Below are 19,858 nucleotides of genomic sequence, written 5' to 3'. Positions count from 1 at the left end.
CTCCTCTCACCCCCCCCCCCCCCACAGGACTACTTGCTGCAATAAAAATTAGTTCCTAAGCTCCTTTTGTAAAATTGTAATCTATTGAACACTCCAAGAATTGACATTTTGTGATTAAAAGAATAAATCTCAACGCTTTCCTTTTCCTTATGGAGAGAGGAAGCGGGGCCATCATTTAGTTTTGGGGGAGGGAAGCAAAAGGAAGGTGCATAGAAATAAAGGACGGTCTTCATTGAAGGAGGAAGTCAGGTCACATTGAGATTTACCCACATTTCCTTTTTTAGTTTAAAAGTTTCAATCAAAATGCTCACGTTCGACGAGCATGACCGGTAGCGACCGGTTAGTTAATCACGTGACCACTAATGATCTCTTGCTCCAATTACCCAATCAATAGCTTAGAATGGTAACCGGTAGATCATAGAACGCTGTGGTTAGTAACCGGTTACTTATCGGTAGACATGTGAGGTTCGTCGAACGCAAGCACTGTGTCAATCAAGGAAGGAAAGAAGGAAGCGTGGACGGGAATGTTTTTGCTATTTCTAATAACTCAGTTGGCAACAGCTTCTTTCAGTGTTTAAATGGCCTGTCAAAATGGCGAGCGTACAGAGGGATCACTGGAGTTATGTTGTTCTTCAATGTTTATTGTTGAATTTACTCCTTTGTAGAAATGGTGCTTTTGCAGATAAAAATAAGTATTGTATGTTAAATATTAATTTCCTCTCAATTATCTTAAATTTTAGTTGTTCGTAAATAACTGTCCACTGTGAAATTGTTTCTGAAACGTAGAAATTTTCGATCATTATATACTATTTCTTTTCCGAGGGAATGCATTCATTTAATTACAACCCACGAAAAATCATTGTTATGATTTATAAATCGTTCATTATTTACGTAGATAATAGTCATTTTCATTTCTTAACTTATGATGTTAATTAGATTAAATTATTCTGCAAATATTTTAAGTAAACTTTTCTGTTGTAGCTTTCTTGATGGACAGTTTTTCTTGTAGTATTTATAATTTGCTTCAGATCATTTCTTTCCGCTTTGAGGGAGAATTCTTTTTCCTTTTAGAAATTTATTATACTAACTATTAAGGGTAATGTGACATTTAAAAGTTAATGATCATCCCTGAAAAATAAATGCATAGATAACTTTGCGTCACGAACCTTGCAAAGTTGCAAGGGGGTTGGCTCAAATACTTTCCCTGTGGTTTAGCTGGATATTTTCCCCGTTTAAACTGATTTCAGAACAGATTAGAGTCATTAAAATTTGACATTTTTAATAACTTATTCATTGATGGCTGGAGAAGAAATGTTTTTACATTTTTGCAAAGAAAAAAGTACTAAAAACAAGGTTCTAATTTCAAAAGGGGGGGGGGGGGTCTCAAGCCCTCCTTGCCCCCCTATATGGGTGCCCTTAGGGGGGGGGGGCATTCTTCAGCATGACCCTCTCTAAAATGGTAGTCTGTATCTGCTCCTGATCTGCACAGCATCAGATGTATCCGTGCACGGCGTGCACCATTGCATATTAGCTTTGTTTCCCATGTCTTGCTGGTTTTTGGTTCTGAATGAAACCCTGAATCCAATACTCTATCCACTAGGCTACCTACCCGTGGCTTGTCATCTGTCTTGACATTATTCATATCTCTTTCACTGTTGGATTAAATATATCTATTTATAACCAATTGCCTTGTTTGATTTGTGTATTTTGCTTTATTTCTTAAAATTTGCCACTGGAGTTTCTTATAAGGTTTTTAGTGTTGGTTTTTTTTGGTAGCCCTTCATCTTTTGATGTTTATACCATTTAAGTTTTTAGATCAATGTGCTGAGGGAACCATATAACAGTTTGTGAAACATGGAGCCTTGTTTATGGATTAGATCAGGGGTTACCAAAGGGGGTGCTGCAAAATTTTCATGGTATTGATGGGGATAGAGCGGGGTGCCATGAGAAAATTAATTCTTTAAAGGGTGCTGCAAATCAGAAAAGTTTGAACCCCTAGATTAGATACTTTTGTAGTTTTCAATTTTTTATTGTATCTGTCATCTTAAATTATTATTAATTAGATTATATTTTTTTAGACCACATATCAACTTTGTGCACAAAAGAAAGAAACCTTCAAATGTATAAGAAAATAGATGGTACAGTGTTAACATCAGAAGGCGAAGATAATTTGTCTTGTGTCCTCACTTTTCAGACTGACACTATCTTACAGAGATTTATGTTGAGATTTGAAAGATTAGCCTTGGACTGCAATGATCATCTGTTTATATATGATGGAGCTCACGCATTTGGAAACCATAAGGTATGATAGTATAAGCATTTTGTTTCATTTTTCTTGCTGTTTTTGGTAAAATTGTTTTACATTACCAACTAGCAAAAATACACGGCATTGCCAGGGTCAGTAATAATTGTGAGAAACAATCGCTAATTTCTCTCGTTTTCTGTTTTAACTGAAAGAACTCAAAACACACCACTTTGATATGATTAAAAATCAAGCTTCTTCCTTACCCATAAAAGTAAAATAGCAATAAGTATAAAGAATGAACGAGTATTCATTTAGAAACGAAAGCACAAATTAAAGCAGATAATAGTTTGAAGAATTTCAAAAATATGAAGTAACTAAAACAAAGATCATTAAAAAAACCATGCACTTTATTTGATTGAGTAGTACACACACAAAAAAAGAAAAAAAAAGCTCTCTACTATGTTTCCCTAAGTGTGCAAAAAGTAGTTTCCAAATGTTTAAATGACTTAAAACTCATGATTGCTCCGGAGAAGCCTTGTTTCAAAATTTTCATTATGATTACTTTTAATATTGCTGTTGTAAGGCAACGAATTTTCGTAACAATGGGTTTCGTATTTAATCATTTAATGGAGAAATTACTGACATTTACTGTTTTCTATCATAGCAGTTTTAAACTAAGTTTGTTAGGAATAAATTATAGCCTAAGTTGCTCCCTGATAATGTAGCTATCTATGGTGAAAAAATGGTTAAAATCGGTCCAGTAGTTTTGAAGATTACCCCAGACATATATACACACAGAAGTCTCCATTTATGTATAAAGATATAAGTCAAATAATATTGGAATGTTTATCATTCTTATTCTACTGCTATTTTGAAAATGCCCAAAAGTTCTCCAAAATAGATTTTACCGAATGAAAAACCCTTTTCATTTCATTATGATGTTTAAACTTGTTAAACAAAAGCAATTCTTTTTTTTGGGGGGGGGGGGAAGCAGCAAAAAAAGATTTTTATTCACAATTAGTAAACAAAACAATATATAGTATATAGAATTTAGAAAACGAAAGCATGCCTAAAAATTTCTTATAGATTTTTATGGATGTACGTCACGATACATTCACAAATTCATCGTTAGTCCTTGAATGTTTTGATTTATTTTTAAAAAGATGCATTGAAAGAATTTGAAGGAATTTTGTTGCCAATTTTTAGAAAAATTTCTTCAATTATGTTTACTCTGACGATCAGAAAAAAATCCATTTATTGTAGGATGCCAAATTTAGTTCATTGAAAAAATTGACTAATTTAAGGCTTCCCTTTAACTGAATTTTCAATTAATAACTCATTCAATATCTTACCCCATTTCACTTTGACTCAATGCTTCACCGAAAATTGTCAAGCAATGTTCGAAATTTCATTCCTTTTGCATCTTGTGAGTGTTTCAATTATTTTAAAAATTGGAAGCTATTTCAGCCTATTACCTTGAATCTTATTTTATTTTTTATTTTAGCACTTTATGTTTTGTAAAATTGTTTTAAGTTATTAAATAATTGACCATAATAATCTGCTGTTATTTGACAAATCTGCAGCTTGAAGTAGGAGCACTCTTGAACTGTACGCAGCTAAAAACCATGTATTAGATGTGGATCGAAACTTTTGTGAAGATTTAAGACACAAAAATCACGGCGTGTATAAAGCAAACAAGTACAGTTTGCTCTCTATTTAACGACTTTCAAAAGACTACAAAAAATTGTCCTTAAATAAAATGCTTCTAAAACTACAGTGGAGTATCCGGGACCATGAAAAGTCATCTTTAAATAGAGAAAGTCATTAAATAGAGCATTGTTAAACAGAGAGCCTACTGTATTTGAAAAATATTGCATCTTATGTTTCCTTATAATGCCATCAAAAAATTATTTTGAAATCACTTTTGATTTTTTTTTTAAATGAATGGTTTTACTATATTGGTCTTTATTTTTTTTTTTTACACTATGCTTTTCTAGTTATTTTAGGTTGGTGGTAGGCAATCTGATCCTTACTGCTCACTATTAATGATTAATTTTGAAGCTTTTACAGTGTAAAAGGTTTAGTCTAATCTTGAAATTTATACATGAACTATTATAATAATTATTGAGAATTTTCATTTTCTTCTGCCAAACTTTTATTTTTTGTATAAACTCTTTATATTTTTGTGCAAAACTGTAGTTCAATTTCATTGCTTTGTTTTCAATTTTATTTTGTTATAAAATGCATGTGTTATGCTTTTTTTTATAATTTCAAATGTTTTTATTTCTTCTAATGCTTGCTTTTTTGTGTATAATTTTTAGTTTTCATTTCTTTTACATTCTTGGCAATAAATACAAACAGTTGGAAATAGCATCCATTAAAAGGTAATAATTTTTTATTGTGTTTTTCGGTACAATATTTGTAACAAACAAGAAATGGCTTTACCTTTATGCAAATGTATAGTCATTTAAATTTTACAATTATAATTTTTTTTAAAAATGTGTCTAGTACAAATGTAGTTTAGATATTGACATGTATGCAGTGTTTTAATTGAAAAAAATCTGTGTAGTATTAACTTGAATCTGAGGTTTGCTTGGCGAATTTTGTAAATAATACTTGTAATGTTTTTGAGTTTTGTTTCAATCTGAGTAGAAATTTTAAAAAAGTTTTCCCAAATAAAAAAGTGTAGTACTTCGAAATGAGAGTTTTCTCTTCGGGGTCCCCCACACCTACTTGTGGTTTAACCAGTTAAATGGTACCCTGAAGACAGCTCTGATTTTTTTTTATCCAGACCTGAAGCTGAGCAATCCCTGGTCCAGCACCCCCAGAGGTATCGTTTCATTTGGAGGACTTAGTGACCATGAGCATATTTAATGTCCCCTAGTCACCATTAATGAAGACAGTGAATCTTTGACTGGCTAGGACCAAACTCAGGGTTATCCTGCGGCCTAGGGTTGGGCATTTTGCCGACAAAATGGTATATTTGCCTGGACAGTGGCAAAACCTGGTAAAAACCGGCATTGTATTAAAAAACAGTATTTTGTACATATAATTGAGACTTCAAATCAGACTATTAATTAGAAATTTCATTAATGTAAATTTGGTATATAAAACTTTAAAATGTTTTTTGAGGCTTGTTAATTAAAATATTTGAAACATGTGACCCAAATAAGATGCAAAATACTGAAATTGCATTATTGTGTGAACAAACACATTACTGTCAGTTTTTTTTTACTACACTTGCAAGTTAATCTATGGATTTTTGTGTCTGTAGATCCAATTTTTTAAATTTGATGCATGAAATTAACAGACATGTTGAATTCATCCAGCAAGCTCCCTTCTTTTTTTCTTCTCTGCATACAATACTTGGATCTTTCAAAAATTACTAAATTCATTAAAAATATTGAAAATCACATGTCTGATAAAAAAAAAACCTAATCTGTTTTGCAAATAGATTTATATAATGAAGAGGGATCATGAAATAAAAACTTATTTTTCAATCTCTCAATTTAGTGTAGAAAGTCATGTCATCTTTTCCAGTAATATGATGTAGAAGACACACTTGCACATATATGTTGTATGTACTAAAAACATGTATACCTACAGTTGAACATTCAAGCAGCTAATAATTACTTCAAAAGCAACATGACTACATTTAGAAAATGCAAAGTCAATTTGTATTGCATTTTTTAAATACTGACTATTTCTTGTGTCTTTTTTTTATTGCAAAAAATATCCCCCCCCCCCATAGGCAGGCTTGGCTCCTGGGGTAGGCGACCAAGACGGCCCGCCAAGGGGGGCAGATTTTAGGGGCGGCAAACTTTGAAGTTGAAACTTTTTTTTTGAGTATGAATATCTGTTTCAGCGCCATGAAATACACTGCTTCAATACTAAAAAAACAACAATAATTAATAATTTAGAGTGTGTACCAGTGCTTGGATAGGGTAAAACTCAGTTTGGGATTTAACTAGAAACTTTTGTTTTAAGTACTTTACTATGATTTTTATTTTATTAATATATTTTATATTATTATTCTAAAAATTCAAGGGGGGGGGGCACTTGTCAATTTGGCCTAGGGCGGTAGAGCTACTAAAGCCGGCTCTGCCCATAGGAGATAGTTAAGTAGATTTATAATTTAATGTTATAACTCCTTCCAAATGTTTACTACTTAAGGGTCAAGTGTGTTATGCACTTTCTAACAATCAGAAACTAGAGTGAAACAAGCGTAAATATTTTTTTAGTTCTGTTTATATTCATATAATGTGGGATAAATATTCATCTTTTATATATTTTTTTCAATAATAAATTTACCGTTTAATGTGAGTTTCTCTCTCTCTCTCTTTTTTTTTAAACTGATTTTTCTATTGTTCTGTAAGCATGGCAAAATTGGTATTGCTTCTGTTAAAAAGAACTGGAAACATAAGGTTTAATTGTTTAACAGTTACAGCTGTTCTTCAATATTTTCAACTTTATAATCAAATCCAGTGAGTTATTCTCCCTCTTTCTTATGATCAATATTTAATAGAACTAAAAAAAGCATTTTATTAAATCGATACAAATTGAATAGCACTTGCATTTAGATAACTGTTTCAATTAATGCATTAACTATTCTAAATAATAATTAAAAAAAAAAACCGCTAAAGCAATGTATTATTATTACCAAAGTAAAAACTTGGTGAAAGTAAAAATAGTTACATTGCTCGGAAAATAAATAATTTCCATTTTTACTGCTGTGGCAAATAGGTATTTTTGGCAAGACGGTTTTTACCGTTTTTTTCCACCTAATGGCAAAAATGTGCCAATATTATTGCAACCCAAAAAGAGACTGAGCATCTCCTAGTTTCAAAGGTTAATCAAACTAAATTCCTTGCACATCAGACTAAAATACTAAATATTATTAGACTAGAGTAAAATGTACTGTGATCTGTTTCACCTGACTTTTAAAATGTACTTATATTATTAATTATTATTTGCCCAGTATTAAAAAATGTTTACATAAATAAATGAACATAAGTACATGTTATTTTTTGAATATCAGGAAAAATGCCAATTTAACCTTGGAAGATTTCAATTTGTAAATATATTTAAAAAATCAAATTGATAGGGTAATTTCGCTACAAATTAGTAATAATTTTTTTTTTAATTAAGGCAAAGTCAAGGTGAACATTTATTCCCACTGGGAAAAGGGGACTGTATTTTTGGACTGTTGAGGAGAAAATAATGTTTTGAAAGCATATTGTAAGAAATAAAAATTGTTTTAAAACATGAAATGATTTGACAGGAAAAATGATGCAATTAAACTAATATTTGTGCAATGAAAATCAACTCAACAAGCCCTTTACAAACAGAAATAGTTGAAAAAACATCGCAAATACATGCATCAGTTGAGTAACAATCGGTTTCTGCTCCAATGTTACAGATATAATAAATTTCCCACAATATGATAGCTGGACATACCTAATTAAAATATTCCAAAATTAAAACTCACTATTTTCATGGCAATAAATTTCTTTTCTATTATGCTAAAATACATAGAAAATTGAATTTATTTCGCATTTAATTTGCGCTACTGGCATGAGCTTTCATTTAGTCCTAGCCAGAAAAGTAAAGATTGAAAAACTTTTACCCATGATTCTTTGCAACTCAAGTTGGAACTTTCAATTGAGACTTATACATTACATGAAAAGGATTCATCCAGGTAATCCTTTGGCTCCAAATAAATGTTTTGACTACTTACGCATAACCATTCCGAAAGTCTGCACAACCGACATGGTATAAAAACTTGAGTCAAGCATATATTGCTTTTTTTAATCAATATAAATTCATCTTTTTAAAACACAAGAACCAGTCCTCATAGATTAACAAAAAACATTTTATATCCTTTAATATTTTTTTTTCTGTGATGTTTTATAATGCACTGGATTTTTTTAAAGATTGCTATTTGAATGTGAGATATGTTGCTGACACAATTTTGAAGCAATAAAAAGAGTTTCAGATAAAAGTAACACCTGAAAGTTTTGTCATGGATTGAATATGAGGCGAAGTTTACCATGTAATTTTTTTTTTTGGTTTTTAATGGAAGTGTTTGGAATATTTATCTGGGACTTAAACTAGCACTTTTCCTAAAATTTACCGTATTATTCTTTTAAATTTTGAATTGTTCTCGTCTTCAAGGTAAGTTCAAAAAGAAGTACTAATAAAATGTAACAATTGTAACATAATTATAACATTTTAAGTTAAAAGCTTAATTAGTTACTCCTCAAGTATTGCTGTAACTGAAGTCTTATTTATTAACTTAAATAGCTCTATAATACTTCAAATCTTTGTGCAATAAAAGTTTGCTTAAATGTTTTAACCAGAACCAATGAGTTTTATTACAGCTTTTATATTGTTTTTCATGAAATCAATTATTTGCTCAAACAGTTTTGCAATTATACATGCATATTTTTAATAGAAACCTTGGTCAAAACTGTTTTCATATGTGTTTAAATTTAATGCAAAATATTTAATGGAGATTTTAAAAATAAAATACAGTAACATTTTGAATTATGCCCCTCAGTATTGCTATATTTCTCATATTATCGTAACAAGTTCAACAGGCCAGGAGAAATCGGACAAAAGGAAAATCCATGGATTTTCCATGTGTTTGACATACAAAATAATTGCTGTGTTCTTATAGAACTATTTTTGTGTATAATTTATGAATTATAAAATCTTCAAGTTTAAATCAATATTATCATTTAATTAAAATGCATCTTATTGCATAGTATTTATATGATGACTCAAAATATTAGTTCTTCACTGTCCTGTTCTAAGTTCTGAATTGAATTTCATCAAAAATTTCATATTATCAGTGGCAACCCAATGTTATGTTTGCCAATGAGTAACAATGTTTATCTTTGATACAACAGAGACATTTTAAGATCTTTTAATTTCACTAAAATACAGTGGAATCTCAATAACTCGACACCCCGGAACATGAAAACATGTCGACCGAAGTAGATGTCAACTTACTGAGGTTCCATTATTTAAATTCCTAAAGAGTTTCTCTATCACCTACTTCCTAATGTTACCATTCACATTATAAAAATTAATTTCAGTAAATAAATTTTTTTTTTTTTGAAAAGTACATAATAAAATCACTTATTTGAATATCTCACAAAGAATAAATCTATAATTTAAAAAAAGGAGTGAAAAAGCTTCTGGTCAGTCAGGTCTGTTAAAGATCAAAAGTCCTGCTCAATACATGTGAGCAGTATGTGCAAAACATGTCATGGAGCCTTTTTTCTCTGGAGGACTACCATGGGTACATTTATCCTATCCTTTCATAGCCTTTTAGAATTGCAATAACAGCACAGTGTGGTGGCTGACTTCCCTGGTTAAAAGATTTGAATTCTCTAAAAGAGCTTTCCAGAAAAGGATTGACTGACCACAAAACCGCAGCATAAAATTAGGAGAGAAGGTAAATCTGAAAGAATGTCGGTAGCCAAAGTTGGACTAAAATTGCAATTGAATGTCGCCTTATTGGAGTTTCTGAAAATGTATGCAAGTTAAAGAGGTTATTAGCATTGGGAGAACCATAAGAAAAATAAATGTTGGGTTACTGGGGGAGTCAAGTTACTGATGGTGGTTACATCCATTATTACAAAATATTGTTTAAAAAAACTATGTATCTATATTTTACCTTTAGTCTTTATTCCTTTAAGTTGATATTTATTAAGTGTATTAAATTTTTATGTAAATTTGTAGGTAGATTTGTCTTGCCGCAGTACTAGAGCTGATGTTGGGACCATCTTTACTCAGAGTAATTTTGTTACACTGAAGTATGTAACAGATAAATGGACTCAGCCTGGAAATGGGTTTAAATTAGTTATTACTACATTTAAAGATTCCCGTAAGTCTATTAAGATATATTGAAATCTCCACAATTGCTATTTTTAATTTACATGAAAAAAATTCTTTATTTGATTTTTCAGGTAGAGGAGGGAGTTACATTCATTTAATTTATAATATTGCTTTCAATTATTACCATGGGAGCCAAAATTTTAATCGGGGGGGGGGGGGGTGCTCAGATGTTTTCCCCATGGTTTAGCTGGATATTTTACCCATGTAAACCGATTTCAGTACAGATTACAGTTATTAAAATTCAACATTTTTAACAACTTATTCATTAATGGCTGGAGAAGAAATGTTTTTACATTTTTGCAAAAATAAAAGTACTAAAAGCAAACAAGTTCTAACTTCTAGGGGGGGGGGGGTCATGAGCCCCCACTTGCCCCTTCCCCCCGCCCATATGTGTGCCTATGAATATTATTACATGATTATAAATATCTTTGTAATTGTAATAAAATGTACTATAGTTTTCTAATTAGGATTCCATGAGTTTTCTTCGTGTATTTTCCAAAAAAAATCTAGTAAACTTTTAAAATTGGTTGTTGCTGGCTTTAAATCTTTCTGTATGTATTGTTTTAAATATAAGTGTACCAAATGTTGATTATAATGAGCTGCTGTCTATAAGGTTCACAACAATACATTTCACCGTGTAACCTCAATTGTCAGAAATTCTGTCAATCAAAATTCATTTGAACAAAGCTAAAATTGATCAATATAGGAAAATATGACAGTGCTCTTAAAATTGCAAATTAAGGCCATCTTTAGAGAACCTAGGGGGAAGGAGTACATGATTTCTCCTCTGAAAATATTTCAAAAGGATATTAAAAACACTACTTTAGACTTATTAGGTGACTTACGGATATTTCTTCCCCGAACATTTTTCAAAATTGAAGCAATAAAATGTGATTTTAAGCTGTCTTTGAGTAACTTTAGGGGGAGGGGATGTTCCTTCTCCGAAAAAATTCAAAATTGAAGTCTAAAAACTTGTAGGCCATCCAGGGCCGGATTTAGGAGAGGGCAAGCGGGCTACTGCCCCGGGGCCTCCACAACAAAGGTGCTCCCACAATGAAATTTTTACAAAATATCCTAACTTTCACGGGTCAAAAATATCGGATATATACATATATATATATAAATATTCGGATATATATCAAAGTATCGGATATTTTCGAAAATATGATGATCTTTTCGAACCCTGAATTGGTGCCTCCACTCTTTCGTTGTCCCGTGGTCTCCACACTTCCAAATCTGGCCCTGAGGCCTTCTTTGTGAATCTAGGACAAGGGGTTCAGGGGTTTTCCTAGGAAATTTTTTTGAAGCAAAAAAAGTATTTAAGATGCTATTTTACTCCTACTTTGCTGAAATAAGAAAATGGAGTTTAGGGGCTCTTCCCCAAGTATTTTTCAAAGCGGAAGTGTTAAAAATGTATTTTAGGCTATCTTTGGGTTTTTTAAGGAAAAGGAGATTGAGGGCTTTCCTTTCCCTATTTTTAACGAAATTGAATACTCTTGCCCACTTGTAAGCTATTCTTTAGTTTTAGAAAAAGGTGTGTCCCTTAGGGGGAGATACCCCTAACATTTCAGGTTTTTAAATGTTGAGGTTTTCTTTTTTTCTTAAGTGAGGAGACTTTTTGTGGGAAACACTTCTTTTGTTAATGGCTTTTCTGTGTTGTTAAATAAATTAAACCAATTGTTTAAAATCATTTTTTTCCATAACAAGTTTGCTACCCTATAACATTTTTCATGTTATAGCTATTTATACAATATGTTTTAAATTAATGTTTTATGGAGTAAGGCTGGGCGCATCATGGTAACACAGACTAGTTTTCTCCAGATTGAGAAAAAGGCAGGGTGCTTCCAGATGAAAGGGCATCTAAATCCAATTAAAAGGGCAATCTTGAATATAAATTTTGTAGTAGAATTGGTGCTTTTTTATGTATACTCAGTATTGCCAATTGCTACAAAAACGTCATAGTTTGTACGAACTGCAGCCTTGAACTACAACGCTAAGTTAAACATGTCAGAAACTTACAATTTTCTTTCTTTTTTTTTTAATCATAAGAAATATTTCAATCATTACTGATAATAATATCCATATTATTATTTAGATAACATAGGCACAGCCAGAAAAATTCTTGGAAGGGTTTTCAAAATCAAAAATTGTTGCTTTCTTTTTCATTTGTTTCTAATGTGAAAATATTTTTAAATACATCTAACCAAACTGCTTCTATTGCTTAGCACATAATTATTCTTAATATCACTTGCTTAAAAATAATTTATAAGTAGCATTGATGTAACAATGACTTTAAACAAAAACAGAGTGCCCAATGTATTTATAATAACCTTTATTTTAATTTAAGATCCAGTTATATTGGCTTCTTCTCCAGATCATTGAAAACAAATCATTACAAGACAATAATTGTCCTAAAAAAGATTTGTGCAGCACTTTAGGTGCTGAGTGATCATGATAACCTTTTGAGTTTTATTAAGGCCATTTCGTCCCTCTTATACCAGAAAGAGTCACGAAATATGGTTTGTATATTTATGAACTGAAAAATAACTTGTGATTGCTTCTGAAAGCAGCAAGTTATTTTATTAAAACCTATGTCATGTGAAAATGTTTAAATACTGTTTTTTTTCCTTCATTCGTGGAAAGAAAAAATATGATGAACTTCTGAGAGGAGTTTTAATCCCAAAACCTCTCCCATATCTGTGCCATGTAGATAATATTGCTTTTTTGTTTAGTAATGTTCCAAATTTTTGTTTAAAAATGAACAAAATGAATTTATCATAATCCCTTTATAATAAATAAAATTTAGGTTTCAAAGAAATTCTGGAAGGAAGTCTGTGGTGAGCCTGCGTCCAGGAGACCTCATAGCACCTACAGCCTTGAAATTTTTTACAAAATTACTTCGAGCTCCGAGGGTGTGCACCTCAGGTTTTATTTTTTAAAATTCAAATAAGTTTTTCGTAATTAATTTTCTAAGCTCAATTTTGCATAAATTGCCTATTAAAGGGGTGAAAAATTAGTTGCACATATTAATATTATATATTGTTTGAAAGGGTAAAATTTTCCGCATTCTATGCAATTTGTTTCAATACTCTAACTTAAATACGGCTGCAGTTATTTGCGTTTTTAGCTCAAACTTTTTTGGGCTTAGCTAAAATTTAGGTAATACTTTATTCATTAAATCTATCAGTAAAAAGCGAAGGAATTATCCCCCAATTTGCAATGCTCAGGAGCCCCTTAGCCCTTACGGCTCTACAAGTTGGTACAAGTTATTTTGAAACCCGGGGAAAGGGTGCTTTTTGATCCAAAGGGAGCTCATAATGCGTTTTTAATCTGTTTCTTTTTAATTGACGATTTAAATCTTTGCGGATCAAATAAGATTGTGAAGCAATCTTTGGGGGTTGGTGAATGTTAGCAAGCAGGGGACAGAGCTCCATAGTAAATGATAAAAAAATAAGAAATTAAATATATTTTCAAAATAAACTTACTTGTCCCTTACTTGAACAAGAAATTATTCATTGGGTCTGTTTTATTTTTTACTAGTGGTACCCGCACGACTTCACACGTAGTTGAAAATTAAAAGGTCATTTTGTTCGCCTAATAAATTTAAATAACAGATGACAAATTTCTCGCCAATTTGCTATGTTTATTTGCTCGCCAATGTTATTGTTCCAGGTTATCACACATTATCACACATATATTGCCACAGAATCTTTTGCAAATATTTTGAAGCGTTGTATGCTGGTGAGACTCTTAGTTGACGGGAATCAAGTGAGAGATGCTGTAGTAAATTATCAAAGTTTGCCTGTGCCAATTAAATACTGGATTGAGTCTTCTATTGTGTGCTAATGTATGCACATTAAAATGAACTAAAGAAGTGAATATGAATTAAATGAATTATGATGATTTGGTAATTTTACTCTTCCACATGATAATTTGCTCGGTAAAATTTTCTGAAAATTGGAATAGAAAAAGAACAAAATCAAATTTTTGAAAAATCCTTTCAAGGTGCACACCCCCAAGCTACAAACTAACTTTGTGCCAAATTTCATGAAAATCGGCCGAACGGTCTAGGGGCCGTGCGCGTCACAGAGATCCAGGAAAAGATCTCGATATCCAGACAAAGACTTTCAGCTTTATTAGTAGTAAAAATTAAAATGTCCCTTTACTTCTCCCTACAATACTGTGTCCAAGAACTATTTTTTACTAATATTAGTACTAACATTATGTTACTTTTTAGCTGTAGGCTGTCGTGATTTTCTGTGTTTAAACAGTTTCTGCATTACTAAAGATCTGACATGTGATGGTGTTAATCACTGTGGAGACAATAGTGATGAGACAAGCCATGCCTTTTGTGTAGGTTAGTGATTTTGTTTTTTGCATTAAAAAAAATGTTGGCAGTAAAAAAATTGGAAATCTACACATAAGTTGATCCTCTATTTAAAGAGAAGAATAATAATTGTTTTTCATGTTTTTTGGGGGGAAAAACTTTTAAACAGAAGGAAAATGACATATTTACAATTGGAAATGAACAATTTTAATACTTGCATATAAAAAGACTTCATTTTTACAATGACAATTTTCGTAAAAAGTTCATTTTTATGATTATGATTTTCAAAAAATTATAGCATTTGTTTGGAATTAACTTTAAAAATGTGTGAAAGAAAAATGGCCTCTGAGCAAGATATTTGCGTCATTTCAACGAAAGTGGTGTTACTAAGTTTTTGTAATGAAATTTGTCTAAATTTGTGCTATTAGTTCGGAAGAAGAATGAGAAGCCATATTTTTAAACTTTAGAGTTTTTGAAAGTGAAGTCTTTTGAAATGCTCATTTCATTTAATCTTTTAAATTTACTAGCATTAAATGAATTTTCCTTCTGTTGATAAATTGACTTGCCTAGTTGGATCTTTTGTATTAGTATAATGTTTTTGCTTTGCATATTTTTTTCCTAAGAAATCATATATATATATATGTTTAACTGTTTATGTTCTTTTCAGATGATACCTCAGGGACTGAGATTTTGGGCATGGCTGTTGGTGCATTTTCAGCCTTTGTCACCGTTCTGGTTGCCTGTGGTATTTTTGTTGCTGGAGTAGTTGTCTGCTTGTGCAGAAGAGCTCGTTTACAGAGACAAGATCTTGAGCTTGAGTCTCAGAACACTTCCACGCATCCTTTGGTTGCGGGACACCAGCCTTATCCTAGTAAGCGTGTAATGCCAATTTTCTTTTCTCTGATTGTATCGTCCTGCTAGATGGCTAGTTCTTAATTGTGCTAAGTTATGCATCTTAGTGATTAATGGTTTGAGTTCCAGGTAATGTGTTAAAATTGTTTCAAGCATGGCTGATTTTGATTGAAGCATGGCATATCATAGTCATCGAAAGTAGATAAAATGCTCTGATTAGCTTTAAGTAGTTTAAGTGCTCTTTTGCTTGTGTGAGGCATTATGTTTTAGAATTCTTTAATTGTGTAATAAATTAAGGGGAAAATAAGTAAAAGTAAATTTCAGTGTAGTATTTAACAAAGTGTATTTTGAATTGTGAAGTTTGAAGTGAAAATTCTTTATTTCATACTGATTTTCATAGTTGATATAATTTAAAAAAATAGCAATATTTACAACTGCATATTCACTATTTCATTAACAGCTGCTTCAGAAAATTCTAAGACAGTTGATGCTGATGATGTTATGATTGAAAATTCAAAGCTGACTTCAGTATCAGAGACAAGTCATTTGAAAGGTCAAGGGTTTAAATTTCATGAGTTTTAATCACCACTAAATTACTTGAATTCCTAAAATATTTTGCGGGATAGAGTAAAAAAGGAATTGTATTATCCCCATTAAAAAAAAAAAGTTAGAAACATTGTGGCTCTGTCAATATATTATGATGCATTAAAACAAACAATTGAAAGTAAGGCACTGAAATTCCGTGAAAAACACTTCTTATTCATTATTTTAGTGTTAAAAAAGCCTTTCTTGAGCATTTAAAATGTTATATACAGGGTGCCTGCCCAATTCCATTGCCATTCCAATAATTTATGAACTGTAAGAGCTATAGTCATAAAAGTGGGGTCCAGGTATAGTACATTGCCATACACTATACCTGGGGATCCTAAACTTTTTCGATTTGTAGCACCCTTCGAAAAATTAGATTTTTACCTTTTGCCAAAATTTTTATTTTGGTGGAATTTTTTTCTCTTCCCCTCTTAACTTTGAAACTGCTGAAGCTATGTTTAAAAAACTAGTATCTAGGTATAGTAAAATGACAATGTGCTATTTAAAAGAATCACCTACAGTGCCACGTGGTGGAAAACTGCGGAATTAGCAATCCTATCTTGAAAACTGCATGAGATAGGGAAAAAAGTTATTTACTAAGCAAAAGAGCTCCATCGATTCTGTACTATGCAATTTTTTAGACACATAGTGGATATCAATACAAGTGTAGAAGGATTAAAATGAGCAATTGTCTTTTCATGATCTCTTATAGTGTGACCTTTGAAAACTATCTGAGAAAGAAAAAAACAACATAATATGTAATATTATACCCTTACAGCCTGTTGTGTCCATATTTACAAATAATTTATTAAAACCTTAAGCTTAAATGTATAGATATTTTTTTCTGTCTTCGTCTCAACGTTTTCCATAACTAAAATTTTTTAAATTTTTTTTTCCAATTAAAAAAAAATAATAAACCAAGCAAACTAGCGATTTAATTGAATACCTTTCAACTAAAAATAGTTAAATTTTAATTGTGGTTCAAAACTATTTATTTAATGGAATAATTGTAGTTTTGGTTGACTTAAGATATAAGTGAGCTGTTTTAAATAATAAGCACAAAACTAGGAAAATGCGAAAGAAAGTGAAACTTTTCATGTGTATACAATTAGTTGCATTTTTTAATCTCTTCAAAATAAATTTTAATTCTTAAAATTTCTCTCTTTTTCTGTGCATTATCCACTAAATTACAGGGTTCATATATGCTACTTACTAACTTCTTATAAACTCTTGCTTTTTAAGAAAAAAAAGGACCCTTAAAATTCCCGAGTTTTACTATTATCTCTTGCAAACTCCTTATTTTGTATTCTGTAAGTCCACCATTAAAAAAAGTAATAACATCTCGATCTTTTCATCAATCTTTGGAAAAAATTTGGCTCTATAAAATATTTAACTAAAAGGTTGAAACTTAATTAGCTTTTTTTACTTTTTGGCTTTGAGTATGATGATACAATAAGGTGTAAGACACACACAAAGCTTAAGTAATTTCTTTTTCGAATTGATTTTCTTTTTCAGCTCTCTTTAAATAAAATTTGTAACTTGGCGAAATTTTTTTTGAACATTTCACTCAGTATAATTACTTTTAAGTTTGTCAAATAAGTCATCTTTCAAACTTTTTACTGGGAATTTCAAAGAGGGGTTTCTAAATTCCTAAATATGCACATTTCTAAATTCTGTAACAGCACTTATTTTCACGACACTTCAATTTTTTCGTTAGCCACCATAATCATGAAAAATTAAGCCTTGCAAAATATTTTTTTAACATTGTTTCCTTTTTGTTCACAAAAAAACTGCCAAAATTTTCACCTTACAAAACCATTGATATCTTTATTTTCGCGAAAATTGTGACTCGTAAAAATATGTGCATTTACAGTAGTTCATAACATTGCTTTTAAATAATAAATGCAAGCAATTAATCAATGTTTTAAGTTAAACTGCCATTTGGAAAATGTACCGCCAAAGCAAAAGTATGTTGGTAGAAAATCTACTTTTCCTCCTATAAAGTACATATTTCATTTTATTAATTATTATTTTTTTATTTTATGAAACTTGGATCTTGTTTCAAAATTAGAGAAACTAGGTAGTTTAACATCTCTCCTTGTAATTTGTTAGTTAATAAAAAAAAATATCCATGATCTTGAAATATTCTAGTATCTTAGTTTTCTAAAGGAAGCCATCATTTTCAGTGGTACCTGGTTTCTATGAAAACTGAATTTAATGAGGATTTTTAATGTATTTGCCCTACAAATTAGAGTTGTTTTTAAGATAACAAAAATTACTTGGCCATACTGATTAACTTAAAAATTGTTTCTTTTAAAAACTTTTCTGCCTTTAAGAGAGAAAACCTTCAGACTTCCCCATAAGGACAATTTATGACACTATGTGCTGATCCCTTTAATTGAGTGAAACACTACTAAATGGTATGTCTACAAAAATCTAAATTTTCAATTTCTAAAAAATTTGCATGTGATGGAATTTTGATTATTTTTCCTAAAATCAGTGTCTAAAAATCAGACAAAATCAGCTATTGGCTTGTAATCATATTTTTGCTTGCAGGCGTGTGTTGTTTCGAGAAGAATTCACCCTGTGTTCAATATTTTGGTTATGCAATGATTTGCACAAGTTTTCTTTCTTCCTTTTTTTCATTACTTATAACCAACAAAGAATGAACTTTTTGTGGTTCTGAAATGTTCGATTATTATTTTATGAATTCTCTCCATTGACTATGTATATCTTCTCCAAAAATTTCCAGATAGAGCATGTATTGCATTCCCAATGCCTTATTTCACCTTGTGAAAAAATATTTATTTTTATGTGTCTGATACTTATGCATTGTATATTAAGATGCAAATTATTTTTAGCAGTGCCCAGATACACCAATTCTCCAGACAGACAAGAAGAAAAGCCCCCACCTTACCCCGGAGGAGGTTATTCTCCAGGGACTGGTATCACCTACAATGTGCACGACGAAGGCCTCTACTACCCCACAAAGTGAAAATTGGCTTGTTTAAAACCATGGTTAATTTCCCTATGCATATTCGTGGGAAGACAAGTTGGATTGAAATTGAATATTTCGTGTATGAATCTATTTTAAGATAATTGCTCATTTCTATTGCAATTCGAAAAGTTTGCTTATACTATCATATCATATGATGCAAATGACTTCTTTTTTGTTGCAAGAATAGAAATTAGTTAAATATTATGAATCAATACTGTATTTTTTAATGAAAAGTATGAAATATTTTAGTCAATACGTTATAAATTCAATTGGTCCTTGGTAAAAATTATTTGAAAATGAAGTTTGAATAATATACATTGGTAACAGGTAATATGTGTTTGTCATTTGTAGATATTATCTATTAATGATTTATAAATCAATTATGACTTACACAATATTGTGGCAATCTGTTATGTTAACTATATTGCACTTTACACTAGTAAAACAAAAAATAACTTGAAGGATAGTTTATTCAATTGCGGGGGGGGGGGGGGGGGGGCTTTGTATTTCAGACACAACTACACTTCAAGGCAGTTTAAAGGGGTTACGATTTTTTAAAAACTTTAAACTTAAATGTATCTCAAGAAATTCTTATTGGGCAAAAATATTTTTTCATTAAACTTTCAGGTTGAGAAGCCTTAATAAAATGAAATATAAAGTTGTAAATTGGCTGTAAAGTTTTTATCATATAACTGAAAAAATTCTACTTATAACATTTATTCAGTTTCCAATCCAACTATGTCTATGAATAAAAACTGCCTTTGACATGTATGTGCTAGTTTGCATTTACAGCAATACCGTCGAAATAAAAATAAATATCTGCACAATCTCTTGTGGTTTGTATTTCAGAATGTGGTATAATCAAAACAGCCTTTTTCTGAAATCTGTTTTGCTGTAATCTTTTTTCAATGTTTTAGTGTCTTAAGAATTTTTGTTTAATATC

The 19,858-nt window shown here is 30.9% G+C and overlaps 1 protein-coding gene across 2 annotated transcripts; it reads left to right on the top strand.

Moving 5' to 3' along the window:
• Positions 1–575: 575 nt before the first annotated feature.
• Positions 576–19,377, top strand: LOC129224095 (uncharacterized). Of its 2 annotated transcripts, none has more exons than XM_054858501.1 (6): positions 576–697; positions 2,079–2,302; positions 9,995–10,139; positions 14,388–14,507; positions 15,145–15,348; positions 18,782–19,377. In XM_054858501.1, the coding sequence occupies exons 1-6, from the start codon at positions 592–594 to the stop codon at positions 18,910–18,912; spliced, it is 930 nt and encodes a 309-aa protein (XP_054714476.1). In that variant the 5' UTR covers positions 576–591; the 3' UTR covers positions 18,913–19,377. The 2 variants fall into 2 exon arrangements, with proteins under 2 accessions (XP_054714476.1, XP_054714475.1); XM_054858500.1 differs by having other exon boundaries at positions 18,779–19,377.
• The last annotated feature ends 481 nt before the right edge of the window (positions 19,378–19,858 follow it).

The sequence above is a fragment of the Uloborus diversus genome, chromosome 6, assembly GCF_026930045.1.
Source record: "Uloborus diversus isolate 005 chromosome 6, Udiv.v.3.1, whole genome shotgun sequence".
In the NCBI taxonomy this organism is placed as follows: domain Eukaryota; kingdom Metazoa; phylum Arthropoda; class Arachnida; order Araneae; family Uloboridae; genus Uloborus; species Uloborus diversus.
This window is presented reverse-complemented; position numbering and strand designations above follow the sequence as displayed.